At 36.0% G+C, this 19,994-nt stretch overlaps 1 protein-coding gene and 2 long non-coding RNA genes across 3 annotated transcripts; 2 read left to right on the top strand and 1 right to left on the bottom strand.

Moving 5' to 3' along the window:
* Window positions 1–413: 413 nt before the first annotated feature.
* LOC110795738 (uncharacterized) lies at window positions 414–4,543 on the bottom strand. Its single transcript, XM_056829338.1, has 4 exons — window positions 4,158–4,543; window positions 1,933–4,069; window positions 964–1,875; window positions 414–491 (listed from the first exon to the last, which is right to left on the bottom strand). Exons 1-4 carry the CDS (start codon window positions 4,541–4,543, stop codon window positions 414–416), a joined length of 3,513 nt encoding a protein of 1,170 aa, XP_056685316.1.
* Window positions 4,544–7,173: 2,630 nt separating this feature from the next.
* LOC130461024 (uncharacterized) lies at window positions 7,174–9,793 on the top strand. The gene is made up of 4 exons (XR_008921314.1): window positions 7,174–7,608; window positions 7,698–7,936; window positions 8,450–8,513; window positions 9,532–9,793. It is a non-coding gene; the product is annotated as an uncharacterized lncRNA (long non-coding RNA).
* Window positions 9,794–14,864: 5,071 nt separating this feature from the next.
* On the top strand, window positions 14,865–17,611 carry LOC130462029 (uncharacterized). Its single transcript, XR_008922140.1, has 4 exons — window positions 14,865–15,426; window positions 15,516–15,754; window positions 16,268–16,331; window positions 17,350–17,611. It is a non-coding gene; the product is annotated as an uncharacterized lncRNA (long non-coding RNA).
* Window positions 17,612–19,994: the final 2,383 nt, after the last annotated feature.

Raw genomic sequence — 19,994 nt, 5'->3', positions numbered from 1 at the left:
AAAACTTTGAAAAAGATATTAAATTGTTTCACAACTTTGAACTTCAACCTCAATACTTAATAAGTTTCTTGAGGTAGTTGAAAATGTGAGTATTATTTGACAAGAGTTGGATTCCATATTTCGTCGGGTTCAAATTATTTGTTTCATAGGCCAACTATTTATATTTCTTCATATGACATTATCATATTAAATGATTGTTATTCTTTTTGAAGGTCATTGAAGGACTATGGTGTGAAGTTGGGAGCAAATGATGAACAACTAAAGACATCAATATGAATCACGATGGTCATGTTTCCCATATTTTGGATTTTCTAAAACAATATTTTTGAACATACTCTTTTCTGGCATCAAAAATACGATTGATATGTATTGCCATATTTTGTTGTCCTTGATACGCTTATGTTTGTGAAAACTTAGTACTTTTGTTGTATATATAAAATAGCATTTTGTTTCTTCTCAATTTGATATCGCAGTGTTGTGGATAAAGGTTTCTTAAAGCAGGTGGTCATGTAATAATAATTTGAGCAAAACAAATATAGGTTGCATCGGCATAGAAAATAAGGGCAACGAAATTCCAATTTCGATGCCTAACATGGGCTACAAAATATATTACTATCGACGCACATAAAAGACTACGAAAAATAACGCATCGCCCTTTAATATATGTATGTGCTACGAAAAAGAAAACTTGTCACCCATTACTAAGATTAAGGCTACAACATAATTTCCGACGCATATTTATGGCCACGAATTAATATCGTCGCCCTTTATTAAGAGTTTGCGCTACGAAAATAATTTTGTCGCCCATTGTTGGGCTACGAAATTTAATTTATTGCCCTTGATTCTCAACAGGGGCTTCGAAAATCAAACTTTCGTCGCCCCGACTATGGGCGACGGACCTACGGCGACGAACTTGTGTCGAAAATATTTTCGTTGCCTAAACTTTGGGCGACGATTTTTTACTCGTGGGCGTCGATAAAAAGCGTAGCCCATTGTCTCTTTTCTTGTAGTGTGTACTGCTATAATAATTTGTTTACTATACTGGCACTGAAAAAAGAGATGCTGATGAGTCTCATCATCCAAGCCACAAATCAAGCAACTAGCAGATTGACTAATGCCTATCTTTGCTAGTTTGTCTGTAGTCTGGAGCTTTGATTGAACAGCCAACCAGCAAATGAATCTATGTTTTGGAACATTCAGCCTATTCCAAACCATTTTGCCCCAATGCACCCTTGGCTTGTCCCCTAGGAGTTTCTCATACACTTGTTTCACTGAATAATGAGGCATGTTCTCAAAATCTGCACAAGTAAAGAACTGTTTGAGCTGCTCCTTTGTATTGCACACTTGCTTCCAGTACCAGCTAGCAGTAGAACCAGGATGATACTCCCACCAATCCCCATCCTTTAAGTAGACTGAATTAATCCACCTAATCCACACATTATCCTGCTTCTTGACTAAAGCCCAAACATATTTCCCCATAAAGGCAATATTCCACTTCTGAACATCTCTAAACCCCAACCCCCCAGTGTGCTTGTCACTACAGACTTTATCCCAAGCTATGTTGCTTGGTTTATGACTGAAAGCATGGCCACTCCATAGGAAGGCTCTGCAGATCTTCACTATATCTTGAAGAACACCTTTTGGAAGCACATAAATTTGTGCCCAATACATGTGCAAACTCAGTAAAACTGAATTAACAAGCTGCATTCTTGCTGTATAGGACAAATTCCTAGAACTCCAAATTTTTATCCTAGTGATCATCTTATCCACCAAATGAGCACACTGAGCCACAGAGATCTTCTTAGAACATATAGGGACCCCCAAATATTTGAATGGCAACATACTTCTAGAAAAACCAGAAACATCTACTACCCTCTGAATTTCAGATTAATGCATGCCATGACAGTAGATAGAAGACTTTTGTTGATTTGCCTTTAAGCCAGAAGTATCAGAAAACAACTTGAAAGCTTGAAGCAACAAGTAAATAGACTGATAATCTCCCTTGCTATAGATAATCAGATCATCAGCAAAACATAAGTGATTAAGACCAATCCCCTTACACCTTGGATGAAACTGGAACTGATGCATAGAGCTCACTCTATTCAGAATTCTAGACAAATATTCCATGCAAATGACAAATAACAGAGGAGAGATAGGGTCTCCTTGCCTCAAACCTCTCTTGGATTTAAAAAACCCATGCATAGAACCATTCAGCATCAAAGAAAACATGGGAGTAGTAACACATTGCATAACCATATCAACAAACTGCTTTGGGAAGTCCAAAAGAACCAGCATCTCCTGTAAGAACTGCCAATCAACAGTATCATAGGCTTTTTGAAGATCAATCTTCATAAGGCAGCTAGGCTTAACCCCTTTCCTCCCATAATGCCTGACTAAATCTTGCACAACCATAATATTATGAACTATGTATCTCCCATGAACAAAACCTCCTTGATTTTCCATGATAAGATCAGGAAGAACTTGTCTTAATCTCCCACACAAAACTTTTGTTATGCACTTATAAATGGTTTTGCAGCAAGAAATTGGCCTGAACTCACTCACATCCTTTGGACATTTAGTCTTGGGGATAAGAGTAATCACAGTGTGGTTCACCTCCTTCAAGATTCTTCCTTGTTGTAACATATCAAGAATGGCTGCAATGACTTCATCCCCAACAATATGCCAAGCATCTTTGTAAAAATAAGAGCCAAAACCATCTGGACCAGGAGCTTTAATACCTGGAATAGAGAAAAGAGCCTTCTTAACTTCATCTGCTGTATAAGGAGCATTGAGTATAGCTTTATGATGATCCAAACAGACTGGCCCCTGCTGCACCACCTCCTTGTTAACTGGTGTTCTGTTATCAGAAGTACTACCTAGGAGCATTTTATAATAATCCAAAAAAGCTTTGGACACCCCATCAGCTGTATCTTTCCATTCTCCTTGCATATCATAAATGCTACACACTTGGTTCTGAACTTTTCTAGTCTTGATACTCTGATGAAAAAGAGAAGTATTCTCATCTCCATCTTTAATCCAAGACAATTTTGCTTTCTGACTGAGGAAAGCCAAATAAGCATTATGTTTCTCCTTATACTCCTGAATTGCAATCAACTCTGCATCTGCAAAACTTTGATCAGAAGGATTATTATGCATTGCAGTTTGTGCACTCACCATAGTCTGATAAGCTCTCAAATCTGCTGCTTGAATATCTGTAAAACCTACTTTATTCAACTCTTTAAGAGCCAGTTTAACTCTTTTCAGTTTATTAATCAAAATGAACATTTTAGTGCCAATAAACTGAGTATTCCAAGCCTGCTGGACAATGTCAGAAAACACATTTGAGGACTTCCACATAGTAAAATACTTAAATGGTTTCTTCCCTCCATCATCTCTGGGAAACACAGAAAGAAGACCGGGAGAGTGATCAAAAAGTCCTTCTGGCATAAAACATACCTCAGCAACAGGAAAGCAAGTTTGCCAAGCTTGATTAGCCATAAATCTATCAATTTTTGAAAAAACTCTGTTGTTACCTTGTTGCTTGTTGTTCCAGGTGAAAAGATTACCCACACACTTGATGTCCTCCATACCACAAGCATGCATACAGTTTCTCACATCCACAATATCCCTATGTCTGACAGGAGCTCCAATTCTCTCATCTAATGCCATAACACAGTTGAAATCCCCCCACACAATCCAGGGTTCTTGAGTGTTAAGCAATAACAAATCCCTCCATAGATCTTGTCTCATACCAGCATCATTAAAAGCATAAACAAAGGTGCAATAAAAGGGTTTCCTACCACTTACAGGAGTAACATGGCAATGAACAAACTGACTGGATGCAGCAACAATGTTAACTGTGAAGCAACCAGCCTTCCAGGCTACAACTATCCTACCACCAGAGTGATAGCTAGAGTTGCTAGTAAAGCACCAATTTACAAAAACTTTCTGATAAAGCTTCCCTAGATTAGAGAGCTTTACCTTATGTTCCAGGAGCCCCACCAAGCCCACTGCATGCTTCTGAATAAAGTGATTCACCTCATTCTGTTTCTGAATGGAGTTTAGGCCCCTGACATTCCAAGCTAAAACTCTATCCATTAGAGTTGGAAGAGTTCCCTCCTCCAGGCATCACTATCCTTTGTTCATCCCCTTTATACTGTTCTCCTACCAGTTCCTCCTTATCAAGTAAAGAGGCCTCCAATATCTGAAAAGTATTAGAAGTTCTAACTGGAGTTTCCAGACCAACTCTCACTCTAATTGGTCTCAAAGATCTTTGAAAACCTTCTTGATCCACAATAGGACTAACCACATGATCACCCTGCTCAGTTGATTGAACTGGGATTGAAACAGATGGTTGAGCTTTCCTAATCCAGATCTTTTTCTGACCTTGTCTGCATTCAGTCTGTAGGTGACCAAACATCTTGCATTTAGTGAAAATTGTTGGCCTCCATTCATAAAAAATGGCAACTCTCACCATAATGCCATTCTCATCTCTGAAAGAAATAAAATCAGGCAACTCTTGAGACAATGGTACATCCACCATGACTCTAGCAAACTAAAGTTTATCTCTACTGATTGTGGCCTGATCCCTCCTTAGTGGCTTGCCTAACTGTGCTACAATCTTAAACAAAGCCTTTTCCCCCCAATACTTGAAGTTTAGCTTCAATTGCACCCAAATTGGCACAGATTGAAGTTCTGGTGTATCCATATTCATATCAGAGTTCCAAGGTTTCAGAATAAGGGGCTTACTATCAAAGAAATAGTGTCCTCTCAACACCTTATCTCTCGAGTCCATAGTAAGAAATCTCACCAGAAAAACCCCCTTTCTCACCATGACAACCTTATCAACATTCAACTGTTTCCAAATCCTTCGAATGAATCCCTCCATGACATTGATAGGAGGATTAGCCCCCACAATGTAACACACCACAACAGAACTCCAAAATTCAATCTCCTCTTGAATATCATCAAAACCAATTTCAACAGGGTTACTCTCATCACTATGAATTTCACTAACATCAACATTATCAGAAACAATCTGTTCTGGATTCAATTTCATAGGTATTTCAACATTATTATCAAAAATAGGTGCATTATCAGTAGCAGCAACTTCATCAAATTGCTGCAATATAGGAATTGAAATCGTACCCACTTCCATATTAGATCGAGCAGTACCTTGTTTCATCTGATTTGCTGAGCCATGAATCACCTCCATAAACTCATTAAAAGAATGCCTCACTTCTGATCGAGTTTGAAGATGCAGCAAACCTGATTTTGGCGTGAAAATTTCATTCTCGAGCCCAAAATCCAGTGCCTCTACCCCCATAACCTCCTCAATACTGCGTGTTTTCAAAGCTTGTATATCTGATGATGGACCTCGAGGTTTGCCTTTGCCATTTCCATGCTTGCTGCTTTGAGATTTCGAGCCAGATTTCCTTGCCATGGCTACGGTGCACGTTAAGCTAACATGCACCGAGAGAAAACTTGGGGAGAAAGTCTCTCAGCTTTTTCCAGTTGGTATATATAGGAGTTTGATTTTAACTTAACAATTAATAGACTCCGTGCATCGAATGTGCTAAAATCTAGTTGGTAAAATAAAAGGAAGTTGTTTGCAATTATTCTTAAATCTAAAAAAATAAACCGATAAAACCAAAGGCGTTAAGTTATGAAACACTAAACAAGTAATTGTTCGCAAATTTTTAATCTACAAAAAGCGAACCAGTAAATTAGAGTTTATGGTGTAATAAAATTAGTGGGATTATATCATTTAAATGAACCAAGATAAATCTCATGTCCTATTTGGAATAGGGTTATGTTTGTTAAACGGGCCTTGACATGTGTTGAATAGTCTTAAAGCCCTAAAATTAAAATACTTTAACAATGCAGTTTTAAATATCAGCTCATAATACCTTCAAGAAAAAAAAAGTTCATTTATTTTTATTCTTTACAAAAAACAAAATATCTTCAAATAATTATCAGAATTAAAATCTTAGATAATCAATAACGTTTAGAAGAGTATCAAACAAAATGGGAAGGAAACAATTTGTTTTCCAAAAGATCGTTATACAAACCACAAATATAATATTAGTGATCTCTAAGAATAAATTAAATATATATGGAAATTTACTTATGACAAAATCAAGGTGTAAAACGTTGAAAATCAATGTTATATATACTCGTACTCCACTCTTCAAATACTCACAACATAATACGTAATACATAGTAATCTCTATCCTTCTTAAAAGTTCTCTAGAAAAAAAAGCTCGATCTAGTTTTTAAAGAAACTAGCTTAGGACCCGTGCAACGCACGGTTGAGATTAAATCTGTTTACGAAATATTATTAATTACTCGTAAATAATAATTTATAAACAGAAAATATTTTTAACGGAATAAAATTGATTTATGTTCGTTGTGTGTTTGAGAAAATATAAGGTACAAAACGGTTGAGATTAAATTTGTTTACGAAGTATTATTAATTACTCGTAAATAATAATTTAAGCAGAAAATAAATATAACGGAATAAAATTGATTTATGTTCTTTGTGTGTTTGAGAAAATATAAGATACAAATTAAAAATTAATAACATAGTAAAATTTGGAATTTGTATAAAACATAATCTATTAAAATTAATCTATCAAACATGGTGTCATACTGCTTACTTAAAATACAAATTCTAAACTTGTTAATTTCAACTTATTTTCATTTGTTTTTGGAGAAATTGAAGAGAAATTAAGTCATAAAAAATAAAGGAAAATTTGAATAAAAAAATATAGAGGAAAGATGGGATGTCACATGTCACCTAATAATCCATGGTCTTCTTTTTTAAATACTACTAGGTATTGATGACCGGAAAAACATGTGTCGTGCCTCTTTTGCTAGTGTTACTCGTTGTTTATCTTACAGTAAGTGTTATATTTTATTACTACCTTAATTTATTCTCATAATAATTTATATTATAACATGTTAATCAGTTTATATATACGGATCGTAATATTATGATATATGGTTGTAGGTACTTGTGACATGAGTTCAAGGTATGAGAAAGTGGTGGTTCCTAAAGTCGGGTCAGATGTAGCACAAATAGGGCGATGTTTTCATTTAGAAATGTAATCCCCCGTAAATTTATAAATTTTATTAAATATATTTTAACGTATATTATTTATAATTAAATAGAATTTATGAAGTTTAGTAATAAATATATATTTAACGTAATTTATTTTTATACGTTCTAAATATTTCAACGATTTATGAAATCAAAAAAATAATTTTAGAATTTTATGTTGAAAAGAATTTGAATTGCGAAAACACGTTCGATTGAATTTGGAAAACAATATTAACTGGTTTTGGATTCAAACAAACTCAATTCTAATCCTAGCCCAAATTGACAAAGCCCAAAACAAGAAAACCCATATTATCAACCCATAATTCAACTTCACGTAAAATCAAGAAAGCCAAAAACCCTCTTCTCTCCTCTCCTCCAATTCACGTGAAAAGCAAGCAAACTCTCTCTCTGCTTCAGCCACCGCCGCCCTCCTTGCTGTTGTCCCTCACGCCGCCGGCCAACCACCTCAGACGCTCCTCCTCCGTCGCGTGCAACCTTCCTCGCCGGTAACTTCTTCTTCCTCCTTTTCTCCTTCGGTTTTCCTTCTCCCTTTCGTTCTCTCCTCCTTAATGCTTGTGTTCATTTGTTGCGACAGCCACCTGCACCCCGTCGCTGCCGCCAACCAACCAGCACCGGTCGTTGGCCCCTTCCCTTCTCCTTCGCGAAGCATCAACACTCCTCCTTTTCTTTCTCCTCTGCGTGCGTTTCCTCCTGCTTGCACCACCAGCCACCTTCGGTCACCCTGCTGCGCCACCACCCATCGCCGCGCTGCCACTGTGGCATCGCCGTGCTGCTGCACCAACCGCCGTCAGCTCTTCCTCCCTTCACTTTTTGGTTTACTCCTAACCCTAAGCTAATTTAATGTTTTAATTATGTTTAATTAATTTAATTTATGTTTTCTTGAATTAAATTTTATAGTTTTATAATTTAATTATGAATTTCAGATTATATGTTTTGCATAATCAAATTATTAATTTTCAGATTATGTAATTGAATTGGAATTTGAATTTTAATTATTTAAAGCATGAAATTTTAAGGTTTTAAAGGTTTAATAGTTTTGAAATCATGGTAGAATGATTATAAATTATTAAAGTTATTGTTTTTATGATTTCAAAGTTTTGGGAGTAGTTTGAAATTAGTTATATTGCTGAAAATTTAAAGTATGATGTTTGCGAAGAGTTTTCAACGAATTTCAATCAGTAATTTAATAATTATGATGTTAGGAAATCAAACATTCAAGTTTGGATATTGGGGAAGGTTCTAAATATGTTTAGGATGTATTTAGAATGCTTTATTATAGTTGTGAATGATTAGAAATTGATTGGGAATCCTTGTTGGTTGTTTTAGGCGGAGAATTCTCTTTAGGCGACTTTTGAAAGTGTTAAAGTGGCCTATTAGTTGTTTATGCAAGGTACGTACATACCTGTGTGCTTGGAATGTGTGCTAATTGATGAAACCATGTTGAATCTTGTTGTTGAACTTGGTTATGTTGATATTATTGTTGAACTTGGTGATGTTGATATTATGGACGAACTGGGTTATATTGAATGTGCATGTTTAATACTGTTGGACAAACTTATTGAACTTATTTTGCACTATAAGAACTGTAACATGTTAGTATGGATGTTTGATACAAACATGTTGGTTGGGAACACTAGATTATTCTATATGATTGGGTTGGATCAATTGGTTGTTGTTCCCTTTCTATCTTTTCACTACTTTATAAGGGCGGAGGACCTTGTTTAGTAAGTTGAAACTTTATGCCCATATACAGGGTTGCTCATGGTTAAAGGAAAGGTTGGTTAAGTTGGAATGAGTCTTGATTGATGCTTTTATGATCACTTACTTAATTCCAAGATAAAAACAGTTGTGAACAAATGTGAATTGTCTGTCTTATGTAATGGTTGAGTCATAACGGAATCTCAATTTGTAAATCATGTAAAGTGAAACTGAATAGCAATAGCTTTAGACTGTGCACGTCTGAAGTGACGGACAAACAGGAGTTGGGGTTCATGGTGGTAGCCCATGGCCTTTTCTGGGACCGGATTGATCACCGTGTCCTATTTTTATTTAAACGTTCCTCGATATCGCAGGTCACTGAGGTTACGGAGTCGCGCCCGTACCTCGTCTTCCTTAGTGAAGACTTCTGGATGGTCAACTCGGTCCATTGTCTATTTCAACTAAAATAATATTATGGTTATTAAGCCTAGCTTAGTCTAGTCAAGTATAATCGTCAAATTATTATGTTTTGTCTGTCCTTACTTATATTTATTAGTATCATGTTAGGGTTGTTGGTTTGATAGTATCATGCTAGGATTGTTGTTGTTTTAGTATGTAGTACTCAGCTTTGCTGATTACGTGCTTTGTTTGTGTGTGTTGATCATGGCTATGCCTTATTGATCCTGTGATGACCCATCTTTGGTGAGCAGTCTCTAAGGATCAATAAGCGTTGCCCATCTACAGGTTTGAAGATGATGCACCATTGGGATCGGGATTAGAGAGCTTGTTGTTCTATTTGTTTACTTGAGTGATTTAATTTGTTAACTTGGATTTGAAATTTGTCGTACTATTCGTATTTCCTTATTTCAGTTAATTGGTTTGGACCTAATATGTAATAGATTATTTATGAACCTAAAAGTTAGTTTTATGTTTTCCGCTGCAAAATTCTGAATAAGCCGTTACGTTTTTACACGGGCGATAATGCCTTGATAATTCTCTACGTTTTATATTAAAAGATTATTTTAGAAAAGAGAGAATTGTCGGGGTGTTACAAAGTGGTATCTAGAAGCTAAGGTTTTACTTTAATAAATTTTAGGCGCCTAACTATCTAGTTATTTAAAATAAATTTCTTAAAAATCGAGATTCTACGTATTATAGTGTTCAAAAATTGGTACTTTTTTTTGGGGGACCGATTTCCTTTTATCCTGTTTGAAAGTATATAATATTTCTTATTTAAGTTCGAAATCAAATTATTATTAAAGTTAAAGTGATACTTTCGACATTTTTATTTTTCTTATTATTTATTATTCAAAAAAAAAAAAAATGAGTACATTTTTTTAAGTTGTTTCAAGAGTTAGAATTCGTTATTAGAAAATATAAATCTTTTTCGAATTAATAACTTTATTTTCTAATTTATTCGCTACGCATTTCCTTAATTTATTTTACTTTATTTATTTTATATTTTTTATTTATATTAATATTCTATGTTATAATTTTATTATATTAGCGTCCTTTTACCTTGTTATTTAAATTATTCCAATGCTTTAGTTTATGAGAGATGGGTAGTATAAGAAGGGCATATAAGGTAGAATTATATGTGCATTAGTAGCTAGTCAACGCTAACTTTAGAAATTGATTGTTATGTACGTGCGTGTGCTAATTGTTTAAGTGTTACATTTACATGTGCATAAAGAATTGTTTGCTTCCACCAAACTTATTGCGTTATTGAACTTTGTTTATGATTTGGTTGGAAAATCGTTAGTGAGACATGGAATTGTTTATTTCAGGAATAAAATATTTCTTTCCAAGTATACCAACATAGGATCCTTCGAGAAACTTGATATAGAAACCCCTGATATTTACGTGAAGAAAATCATGTTTGGATGTGAATATTATGCTAAAGTTCAAGGGCAACCTATCTTAATGAGAAAGGATATCATACCAGCCACTATCATTAATTGCTTACCTAACAAATTTCCATACCTAGAACTCAAGGAAAAGTTTAAAGACATGCATTCTGATAATGGAACTCCAAACTTGACTAAGTATGGGACTTGGGATGGTAGATGGAAATATGATTCAGAAATTCTGACCACCATTATTGAAGCAGCAGAAAGTGGGTTTAGAGACGATAAAATCGTAGGAAGTCATGTTGGGGATTCAGTTACAGAAGAACCTATGGGAATAAGTGTAAATAATGACCTAGAGGAAAATGATGTAGCTGTGGAGAATGAGAATGTAGGTGTTGAGGCAGAGAAACCCTAACCCAGGGGCCCATGAGCCTACCATTGAGATCTCTAGTGATTCAGATAGGGAGCTAGAGGAAGAGTTCGACGAATCTTGAAGATCTAGATTTCACTCCGCAAGTTTCCTAGGAAAGAACAGATAGGCAAGATGCCACAAGTATTTGAAGTTGTAAAGTTAGTTAGTTCTTTTATGTTTTAAAGAATAAGTAGCAAAGCTAAAACAGTTTAAAGTTAAAGCAATAGGAGTTTGAGTTATTCTTTATTCTTTTCAAGGATGTAATAGCCCCTTTATGGTATTTTGAGGACAAATGCGTTATTACGGTTTAGAAATTATTCTTCACACTCTTTTGAGGAATAAAAGTTAGATTATTGATTATTCAAAGGATCAAGAGTTCATTTTGGGACACGATGAAGAATGTTTTCTTCCTTTATTCTACCTTATTATTCGTGATGATTGAATTTCGTTCCTTGTTCCTCAATTGAATGTCTCCTATGTGAATATCGTTCAGGAATGTTCAAGGAGATTACCTTGAAATAATTGTTGCATATTCGTAAATGATTGTTTGATTTACGTGAATTATGTCTGTTGAGGCGATATTACGTGGTACAGGATACTATTAAGTGATGTTTATACCTAAAGTAGAGTATATTAATCTCAGGTCGCGCTCTAGGATGACCAACAATAATGACCTAGTTGTTGCTATTCGCCTATTGGCGGAAAAGCTAACCCAGGAGAGAATTGAGCGTCCCGATCCTGCTGGGGACATGTTTGAGAGACTAGCCAAAGTTAAGCCACCATGAATTAAGGGGCAAGTTGATCCTACTTTTTTAGAGAACTAGGTTAGAGAGTTTGAGAAACTGTTTGGGGATGTAAAATGTCTTGAGAACATGAGAGTGGGTCAAGTTGTCATGTACTTGAAAGATGAAGCTGATTTATGGTGGAGAGAAAATAGAGCTAGGCTTAGCGCTGCTGAGAGATTCAATTAGGATTCAATTGTTACTGTCTTAAGGGGAAAGTTTTACCCTACCTTTTATGAGAAAGCAAAAAGCTTAGGAATTCATAAACCTTAGCATAGGGAGCATGACCATAGCTGAATACTATGCAGACTTATAGCATGACCACCTTAGGATTAGGTGGGGAAACCTTTACGTCTTTATATATTGTGTATGGGGGGGGCTGCTCATATTTATGGCCTGTAGTCCAGAATGGACAAGAAAAATGTTGTTGGGGAGAAAAGAAAAGAGTTTAATGCTGGAAAAACCAAGGGAATTTCAAGAGGAATATGAATGAGAATAGGAATGGGAATGGAAATGAAAATTTTCAAGGAAGGAACAATCAGGGGAACAACAATAGGAACCAACCTGAAAGAGTGTATCACTGTAAGATGTGCAATAACAATCACCCTGGCAAGAACTGCAAAGGAGAATTAGTGACCTGCAACTATTGTCAGAAAAAGGGGCATAGGAAGTATGAGTGCTTTACTAAGCAGGAAAAAGGAACAAAATGGTAATGAGATTGGTAACCGGGTGAAGTCGGGATTTAACCAGTCAAGAAATTAGAGTTCGAAGCCTATAGGGTCGCAAGACAGCCAAGGAAACCTCCATAAGTCTGCTAATTAGAATAACAACCATAACAAGGCCCCGGGTAAACTGTCTGTGATAAGTCGAAATGAAGGTGAACGACCTGTTGACTTAGTTTCTATTACTTTTCTATTAACTCCGTGCTAGTTAGAAAGTTATTTGATTCAGGGAAAGCTTATTCTTTTGCTTCGTCATCTCTTATTAAGAGTTCGAAGTTAGTAGATTTTGAGGTGATTGATTTACCCGTTAGTATTCCTACTGCTGTAACCATAAGGTGTACCAAATTGTTTAAGAACTTGCCTTGTGAACTATCTTTTTCGGTTGTGTGAGCTAGATGTGAGTTAAGAAGTCGGAATGAAGATCGAGGATGTTCCAATTGTGAATGAATTCATGGATGTGTTTCCTAGTGAGATTGCAGGTATGCCACTTGCTAAGAGCCGTTGAGTCCCATATAGACTTAGTTCCTAGAATGACGCATATATCTAGAGCACCATATAGAATAACACCTCCTGAAATGAGCTAATTATGACACAGTTGCAAGAGTTGTTTCGTTAAGGGGTGTATTAGGCCTAGTGCTTCACCGTGGGGAGCTCCTGTGTGTTTGTTAAGGAAAAGATAAGAGTATGGAATTATGCATCGATTTTAGGGAGCTAAACACCATCAAGAACAAGTATCCTTTGCCTAGGATAGATGACATATTGGGTCAATCGAATTGGGCGAGTGTGTTCTTGAAGACTGATTGTGTTTGAAGTATCACCAATTGAGGATAGCTGATAAGGGCCTATAAGACCTCATTAGGACTCGTTATTGTCATTATGGGTTTAGAGTAATGTCTTTTGGGTTAACCAATGCACCTGCCATAATTATGGATTTGATGGATAAGATTTTCCACGAATTCCGAATTAAGTTCGTTATTATGTTATTGATGATATCCCGATTTGTTCAAGGAATGAAAAAGAGCATGACAAACACTTGAGAATTACTTGGAGACGCTTAGAAAGAATCTAGTTTTATTAAATAAAGTATACAAATCTTGAAGTCATATGTGTATAAGTTACACCGACGGAAAAGTGAAGGACTAAATTGATTGAGAACTATGTTACGTAAGGAAATAAATTTAAGAGAAGATTCCAGTGGTCCAGGATCGTTAGAAATCATTTGTTGTCTGGAAAAGATGAAAAGAAATACATGAATTGGTGCAAGAGCTAAGAGTTAAGCCCAAAAGTTATACACCCATGAAAAGCATAATGAGGTTCGGTAAAAAGGAAAAGTTGAACAAAAGGAGTTTCTGTAGATCCTGCTAAGATTCAAGCTGTGAGTGAGTGACCTACTCCAAAGAACGTGTCCGATACTTGAAGTTTTCTAAGCCTATATGACCATTGTAGGAGGCTGTGAAGGACTTTTGGAAGAAAGCAAACCAATGACCAACTTGTTGAAAAAGGAATCGAAATTCAAGTGAACTGAGAAATGTGAGGAAGCTTTCTAGATTTAACTGTTGTCGCGTCAATTGAAACCTTATGAAACTAATTACCCTACCCATGACCTAGAGCTAACTTTATTGTGTCCGCTTTGAAGATTTGGAGACATTACTTTTCTGGGGAAACATGTAAGATCCTTACCGACCATAAAAGTCCGAAAGTTTGGCAAAAAGGTCCAGTGAATCTTGGGAACGACATTGAAATGAGTATTTCTTTCCACCCTGCAACCGATAGACAGACTGAGATTACTAACGGAATATATGTTGAGATCCTGTGTTATTGACTTTAAGGGTAATTGGGAAGACCAACTAGAGTGATTGAATTTCTTGCAACAATAGTTACTATGCGAGCTTTAAGATGGAACCTGTTGAGGCATTGTGTGGAAAGAAGTGTAGAAATCCCACTTGCTATGATTTTAGTGGAAATATAGCTTTGGGGGCATGATTCGTTGAAGTAGAAATATCCAAAGTCATTCCCTGGGGTGAGTTACGAGGGCGTAACTCGTTTTCTTTAAGGGGGTAGAATGCGATAGAAATTCACGCTTTTTACCTATTTTATGGAATTTTTATGCATTTTATTGCTTATTTTAGCAAATTTTACAAGTTAATGCAAAGCAAATAGATTCTCCGCATAAGAAAAGGTGTTCATGAGTAACACAAATAGCTTTGAGTTGGCAAAAGAGTGCACATCGGTGGCACAAGTACTTCTCTAGTAAGAATAAGTTAAAAGCTTTTGGGAAAAATGCGGGAAATTTCGTGTCAAGTTTCGGGACGAAACTTCTTTTAAGAGGGGTAGATTGTAATCCCCCGTAAATTTATAAATTTTATTAAATATATTTTAACGTATATTATTTATAATTAAATAGAATTTATGAAGTTTAGTAATAAATATATATTTAACGTAATTTATTTTTATACGTTCTAAATATTTCAACGATTTATGAAATCAAAAAAATAATTTTAGAATTTTATGTTGAAAAGAATTTGAATTGCGAAAACACGTTCGATTGAATTTGGAAAACAATATTAACTGGTTTTGGATTCAAACAAACTCAATTCTAATCCTAGCCCAAATTGACAAAGCCCAAAACAAGAAAACCCATATTATCAACCCATAATTCAACTTCACGTAAAATCAAGAAAGCCAAAAACCCTCTTCTCTCCTCTCCTCCAATTCACGTGAAAAGCAAGCAAACTCTCTCTCTGCTTCAGCCACCGCCGCCCTCCTTGCTGTTGTCCCTCACGCCGCCGGCCAACCACCTCAGACGCTCCTCCTCCGTCGCGTGCAACCTTCCTCGCCGGTAACTTCTTCTTCCTCCTTTTCTCCTTCGGTTTTCCTTCTCCCTTTCGTTCTCTCCTCCTTAATGCTTGTGTTCATTTGTTGCGACAGCCACCTGCACCCCGTCGCTGCCGCCAACCAACCAGCACCGGTCGTTGGCCCCTTCCCTTCTCCTTCGCGAAGCATCAACACTCCTCCTTTTCTTTCTCCTCTGCGTGCGTTTCCTCCTGCTTGCACCACCAGCCACCTTCGGTCACCCTGCTGCGCCACCACCCATCGCCGCGCTGCCACTGTGGCATCGCCGTGCTGCTGCACCAACCGCCGTCAGCTCTTCCTCCCTTCACTTTTTGGTTTACTCCTAACCCTAAGCTAATTTAATGTTTTAATTATGTTTAATTAATTTAATTTATGTTTTCTTGAATTAAATTTTATAGTTTTATAATTTAATTATGAATTTCAGATTATATGTTTTGCATAATCAAATTATTAATTTTCAGATTATGTAATTGAATTGGAATTTGAATTTTAATTATTTAAAGCATGAAATTTTAAGGTTTTAAAGGTTTAATAGTTTTGAAATCATGGTAGAATGATTATAAATTATTAAAGTTATTGTTTTTATGATTTCAAAGTTTTGGGAGTAGTTTGAAATTAGTTATATTGCTGAAAATTTAAAGTATGATGTTTGCGAAGAGTTTTCAACGAATTTCAATCAGTAATTTAATAATTATGATGTTAGGAAATCAAACATTCAAGTTTGGATATTGGGGAAGGTTCTAAATATGTTTAGGATGTATTTAGAATGCTTTATTATAGTTGTGAATGATTAGAAATTGATTGGGAATCCTTGTTGGTTGTTTTAGGCGGAGAATTCTCTTTAGGCGACTTTTGAAAGTGTTAAAGTGGCCTATTAGTTGTTTATGCAAGGTACGTACATACCTGTGTGCTTGGAATGTGTGCTAATTGATGAAACCATGTTGAATCTTGTTGTTGAACTTGGTTATGTTGATATTATTGTTGAACTTGGTGATGTTGATATTATGGACGAACTGGGTTATATTGAATGTGCATGTTTAATACTGTTGGACAAACTTATTGAACTTATTTTGCACTATAAGAACTGTAACATGTTAGTATGGATGTTTGATACAAACATGTTGGTTGGGAACACTAGATTATTCTATATGATTGGGTTGGATCAATTGGTTGTTGTTCCCTTTCTATCTTTTCACTACTTTATAAGGGCGGAGGACCTTGTTTAGTAAGTTGAAACTTTATGCCCATATACAGGGTTGCTCATGGTTAAAGGAAAGGTTGGTTAAGTTGGAATGAGTCTTGATTGATGCTTTTATGATCACTTACTTAATTCCAAGATAAAAACAGTTGTGAACAAATGTGAATTGTCTGTCTTATGTAATGGTTGAGTCATAACGGAATCTCAATTTGTAAATCATGTAAAGTGAAACTGAATAGCAATAGCTTTAGACTGTGCACGTCTGAAGTGACGGACAAACAGGAGTTGGGGTTCATGGTGGTAGCCCATGGCCTTTTCTGGGACCGGATTGATCACCGTGTCCTATTTTTATTTAAACGTTCCTCGATATCGCAGGTCACTGAGGTTACGGAGTCGCGCCCGTACCTCGTCTTCCTTAGTGAAGACTTCTGGATGGTCAACTCGGTCCATTGTCTATTTCAACTAAAATAATATTATGGTTATTAAGCCTAGCTTAGTCTAGTCAAGTATAATCGTCAAATTATTATGTTTTGTCTGTCCTTACTTATATTTATTAGTATCATGTTAGGGTTGTTGGTTTGATAGTATCATGCTAGGATTGTTGTTGTTTTAGTATGTAGTACTCAGCTTTGCTGATTACGTGCTTTGTTTGTGTGTGTTGATCATGGCTATGCCTTATTGATCCTGTGATGACCCATCTTTGGTGAGCAGTCTCTAAGGATCAATAAGCGTTGCCCATCTACAGGTTTGAAGATGATGCACCATTGGGATCGGGATTAGAGAGCTTGTTGTTCTATTTGTTTACTTGAGTGATTTAATTTGTTAACTTGGATTTGAAATTTGTCGTACTATTCGTATTTCCTTATTTCAGTTAATTGGTTTGGACCTAATATGTAATAGATTATTTATGAACCTAAAAGTTAGTTTTATGTTTTCCGCTGCAAAATTCTGAATAAGCCGTTACGTTTTTACACGGGCGATAATGCCTTGATAATTCTCTACGTTTTATATTAAAAGATTATTTTAGAAAAGAGAGAATTGTCGGGGTGTTACAAGAAAATTGCACAGAGATTGATTGTGCAGACCAATGTGGAGGATCTCAAATGGCCCGATGCCTTGGCAACATTAGATGTTGTTGTAATTAATTAACAATACATGTACTTTTAGTTACAAACAACGAATAAAAATGAATTATTATTAACATTATGTTATCTTAAAATTTATAGTCTGGTATCTTGATTATATATTGACATTTTTTTTTTTCCTTGGAACGAGCCACGTGAGCAATATAACTACAAATCGAGTAGAGACATTGTCGAGTGTCGATCATTGCCTATATAAGGAATATGATCCACCCATGTACTCATAGGATCGGGGGAAAAAACAATCCCCTATACTCGTAAATCTGGGCCAAGAGAATATAAGTTAACTCTATGAATTTGGTCATTTGGTGTTCGCCTTCCGAAGTTCTTATTAACCATGACTAACGTGTTTAATAATTTTAAATATAAAAAAATACATCTAGCCTTAGGGGGAAAAATCTAAATCAAAATACCATGTAACGCATGCGTAAACACTATTGTTTCCAAACTACCATTTATATTGTCTGCACGTAACACATGCGTAAATACTGGTGTCAAGTGATACAACACCTGCTTTTGAACCAATAAAAAAAATAAAACCAATTTATTCTTTTATTAAATCCCTTCAGCCTTGCATGAGAAAACTTAATTTTGGGCTCATAGATAATGCATCTTTTATTTAACTAAAATGGTTATACTTGTTTATGGTTATCACTTTGTACACTAACACACACTTGACCTGTTATTATATTTAATTAACCGTAGTAAAACCATAAAAACTGATTTTTTTAATATCTTTACTGGGAAAAATCAAACAAAATTGCAAATAATAATATTTTGATACAGTATTTTTGTTAAAGACAATATTCAACCAAAGATTTCATACTTTGACCTCAAAATATACTTCAAGTGTAGTAACTTTTTAGTGAAAAGTTAGGGAGGTTGGGCCCAACTTTGCTGAACCGACTGTTGACTGGGGGCTGTTGCCAAGAATGATTTATTGGGCCGCCCAATTAGGCGGAGGTGTAGTGGCCTGCTAGGTATGTTTCCTTTACCAAATTTGTTATTCCAACCGGCCCCACCTCTGCCCTGCCACCTCTACCACCACTTGTTCACCACCCTGTGTCTTCGATCTTATGGTGGTGCTTCCGGTGGTTGGTTTGCCGAAGTTGAGTGGTGGGCTGCAAAAGTTTGAGCAACGGAGCATGTTTGGAACGACGACCCTCCTCAAGTTGTAAACGGAACTGGGCCTCTTCAAAGATGGAAATGGGTCGGTTTGTTGAACCATTGTAACAATTGTGTCGTAATAAGTTCCAACTAATCTGCAACAAGACGCAAAACCAATGTTTGTTCTGAACGGATACCCAATATTAGCGAATTGATCATTCAAAGTTTTTAATTTCAAACAATTAGAATCAATGTTATCAAAATTATTCAAGTGAAGATGTTGAAATTGATTTTCCAAATATACAGTCATATTTGTGTTGTTCTAGAAAATCGCCTTGCATTTATCCCAAATATTTTGAACCGTGACTCCTTTGCAAAGGATCGTTTGAAGTAGACTAGTAGAGATTGTCCCATAAATCCAAATTTTCACAATTGAAGCAAGTCGCTTCCACATAGGGTTGGAGATATCTGTAGGACGAGGAGTTTTTGAATCTATGTGATCTAGGACATTAAAAGCATGGACATGACATTCGAACAGTTCAACCCAGTTCGAGCTAGTACTTGCTGATAGTACTTCGTTGACACACACCAAGCTAAGAAGTAGCCTATGGTTATTATATTATTATTCTCTAGCTTTGTCCCTAATTGTCCTGGTTTACAAAAATCATATTCAAACTCAGGATCGTTCTTGACAATTTGGGAACCTGGAGAGAAAATTAAGTAACATACTCTTTATATACGGTAAATTTTTAATGAAAAAATGCATGTTATTTTTAACGGTTTTTTCATGAAATGCCCCCCAGTTTTCACGAAATTCACCAAATACCCCTCGACGTTTCAAAATTCACCAAATACCCCTAACATTCAATGTAATTCACCAAATACCATAAATGACGTCATCATCCCCTAATTAACCAAATTAGCCTCTAATTAACCCATACTATTTTGTTTTTCTTTCCTCCATTCTTTTCTGTCTCCCCCTTCCTTGTTCCATTTCTGTTCCTTTCTCTTTCCTTCACCGCCACCACCGCCATCGGCCATGGCCCTGCCAGACCAACATCGTCGCCGACACCACTCTGCCTTCCCGCCGCCGACCTGTCTTCCTAC

This window comes from Spinacia oleracea, chromosome 5, assembly GCF_020520425.1.
Source record: "Spinacia oleracea cultivar Varoflay chromosome 5, BTI_SOV_V1, whole genome shotgun sequence".
Lineage (NCBI taxonomy): Eukaryota > Viridiplantae > Streptophyta > Magnoliopsida > Caryophyllales > Amaranthaceae > Spinacia > Spinacia oleracea.
The sequence above is the reverse complement of the archived record's forward strand: the minus strand, read 5'-3'. Positions and strand labels throughout refer to the sequence as shown.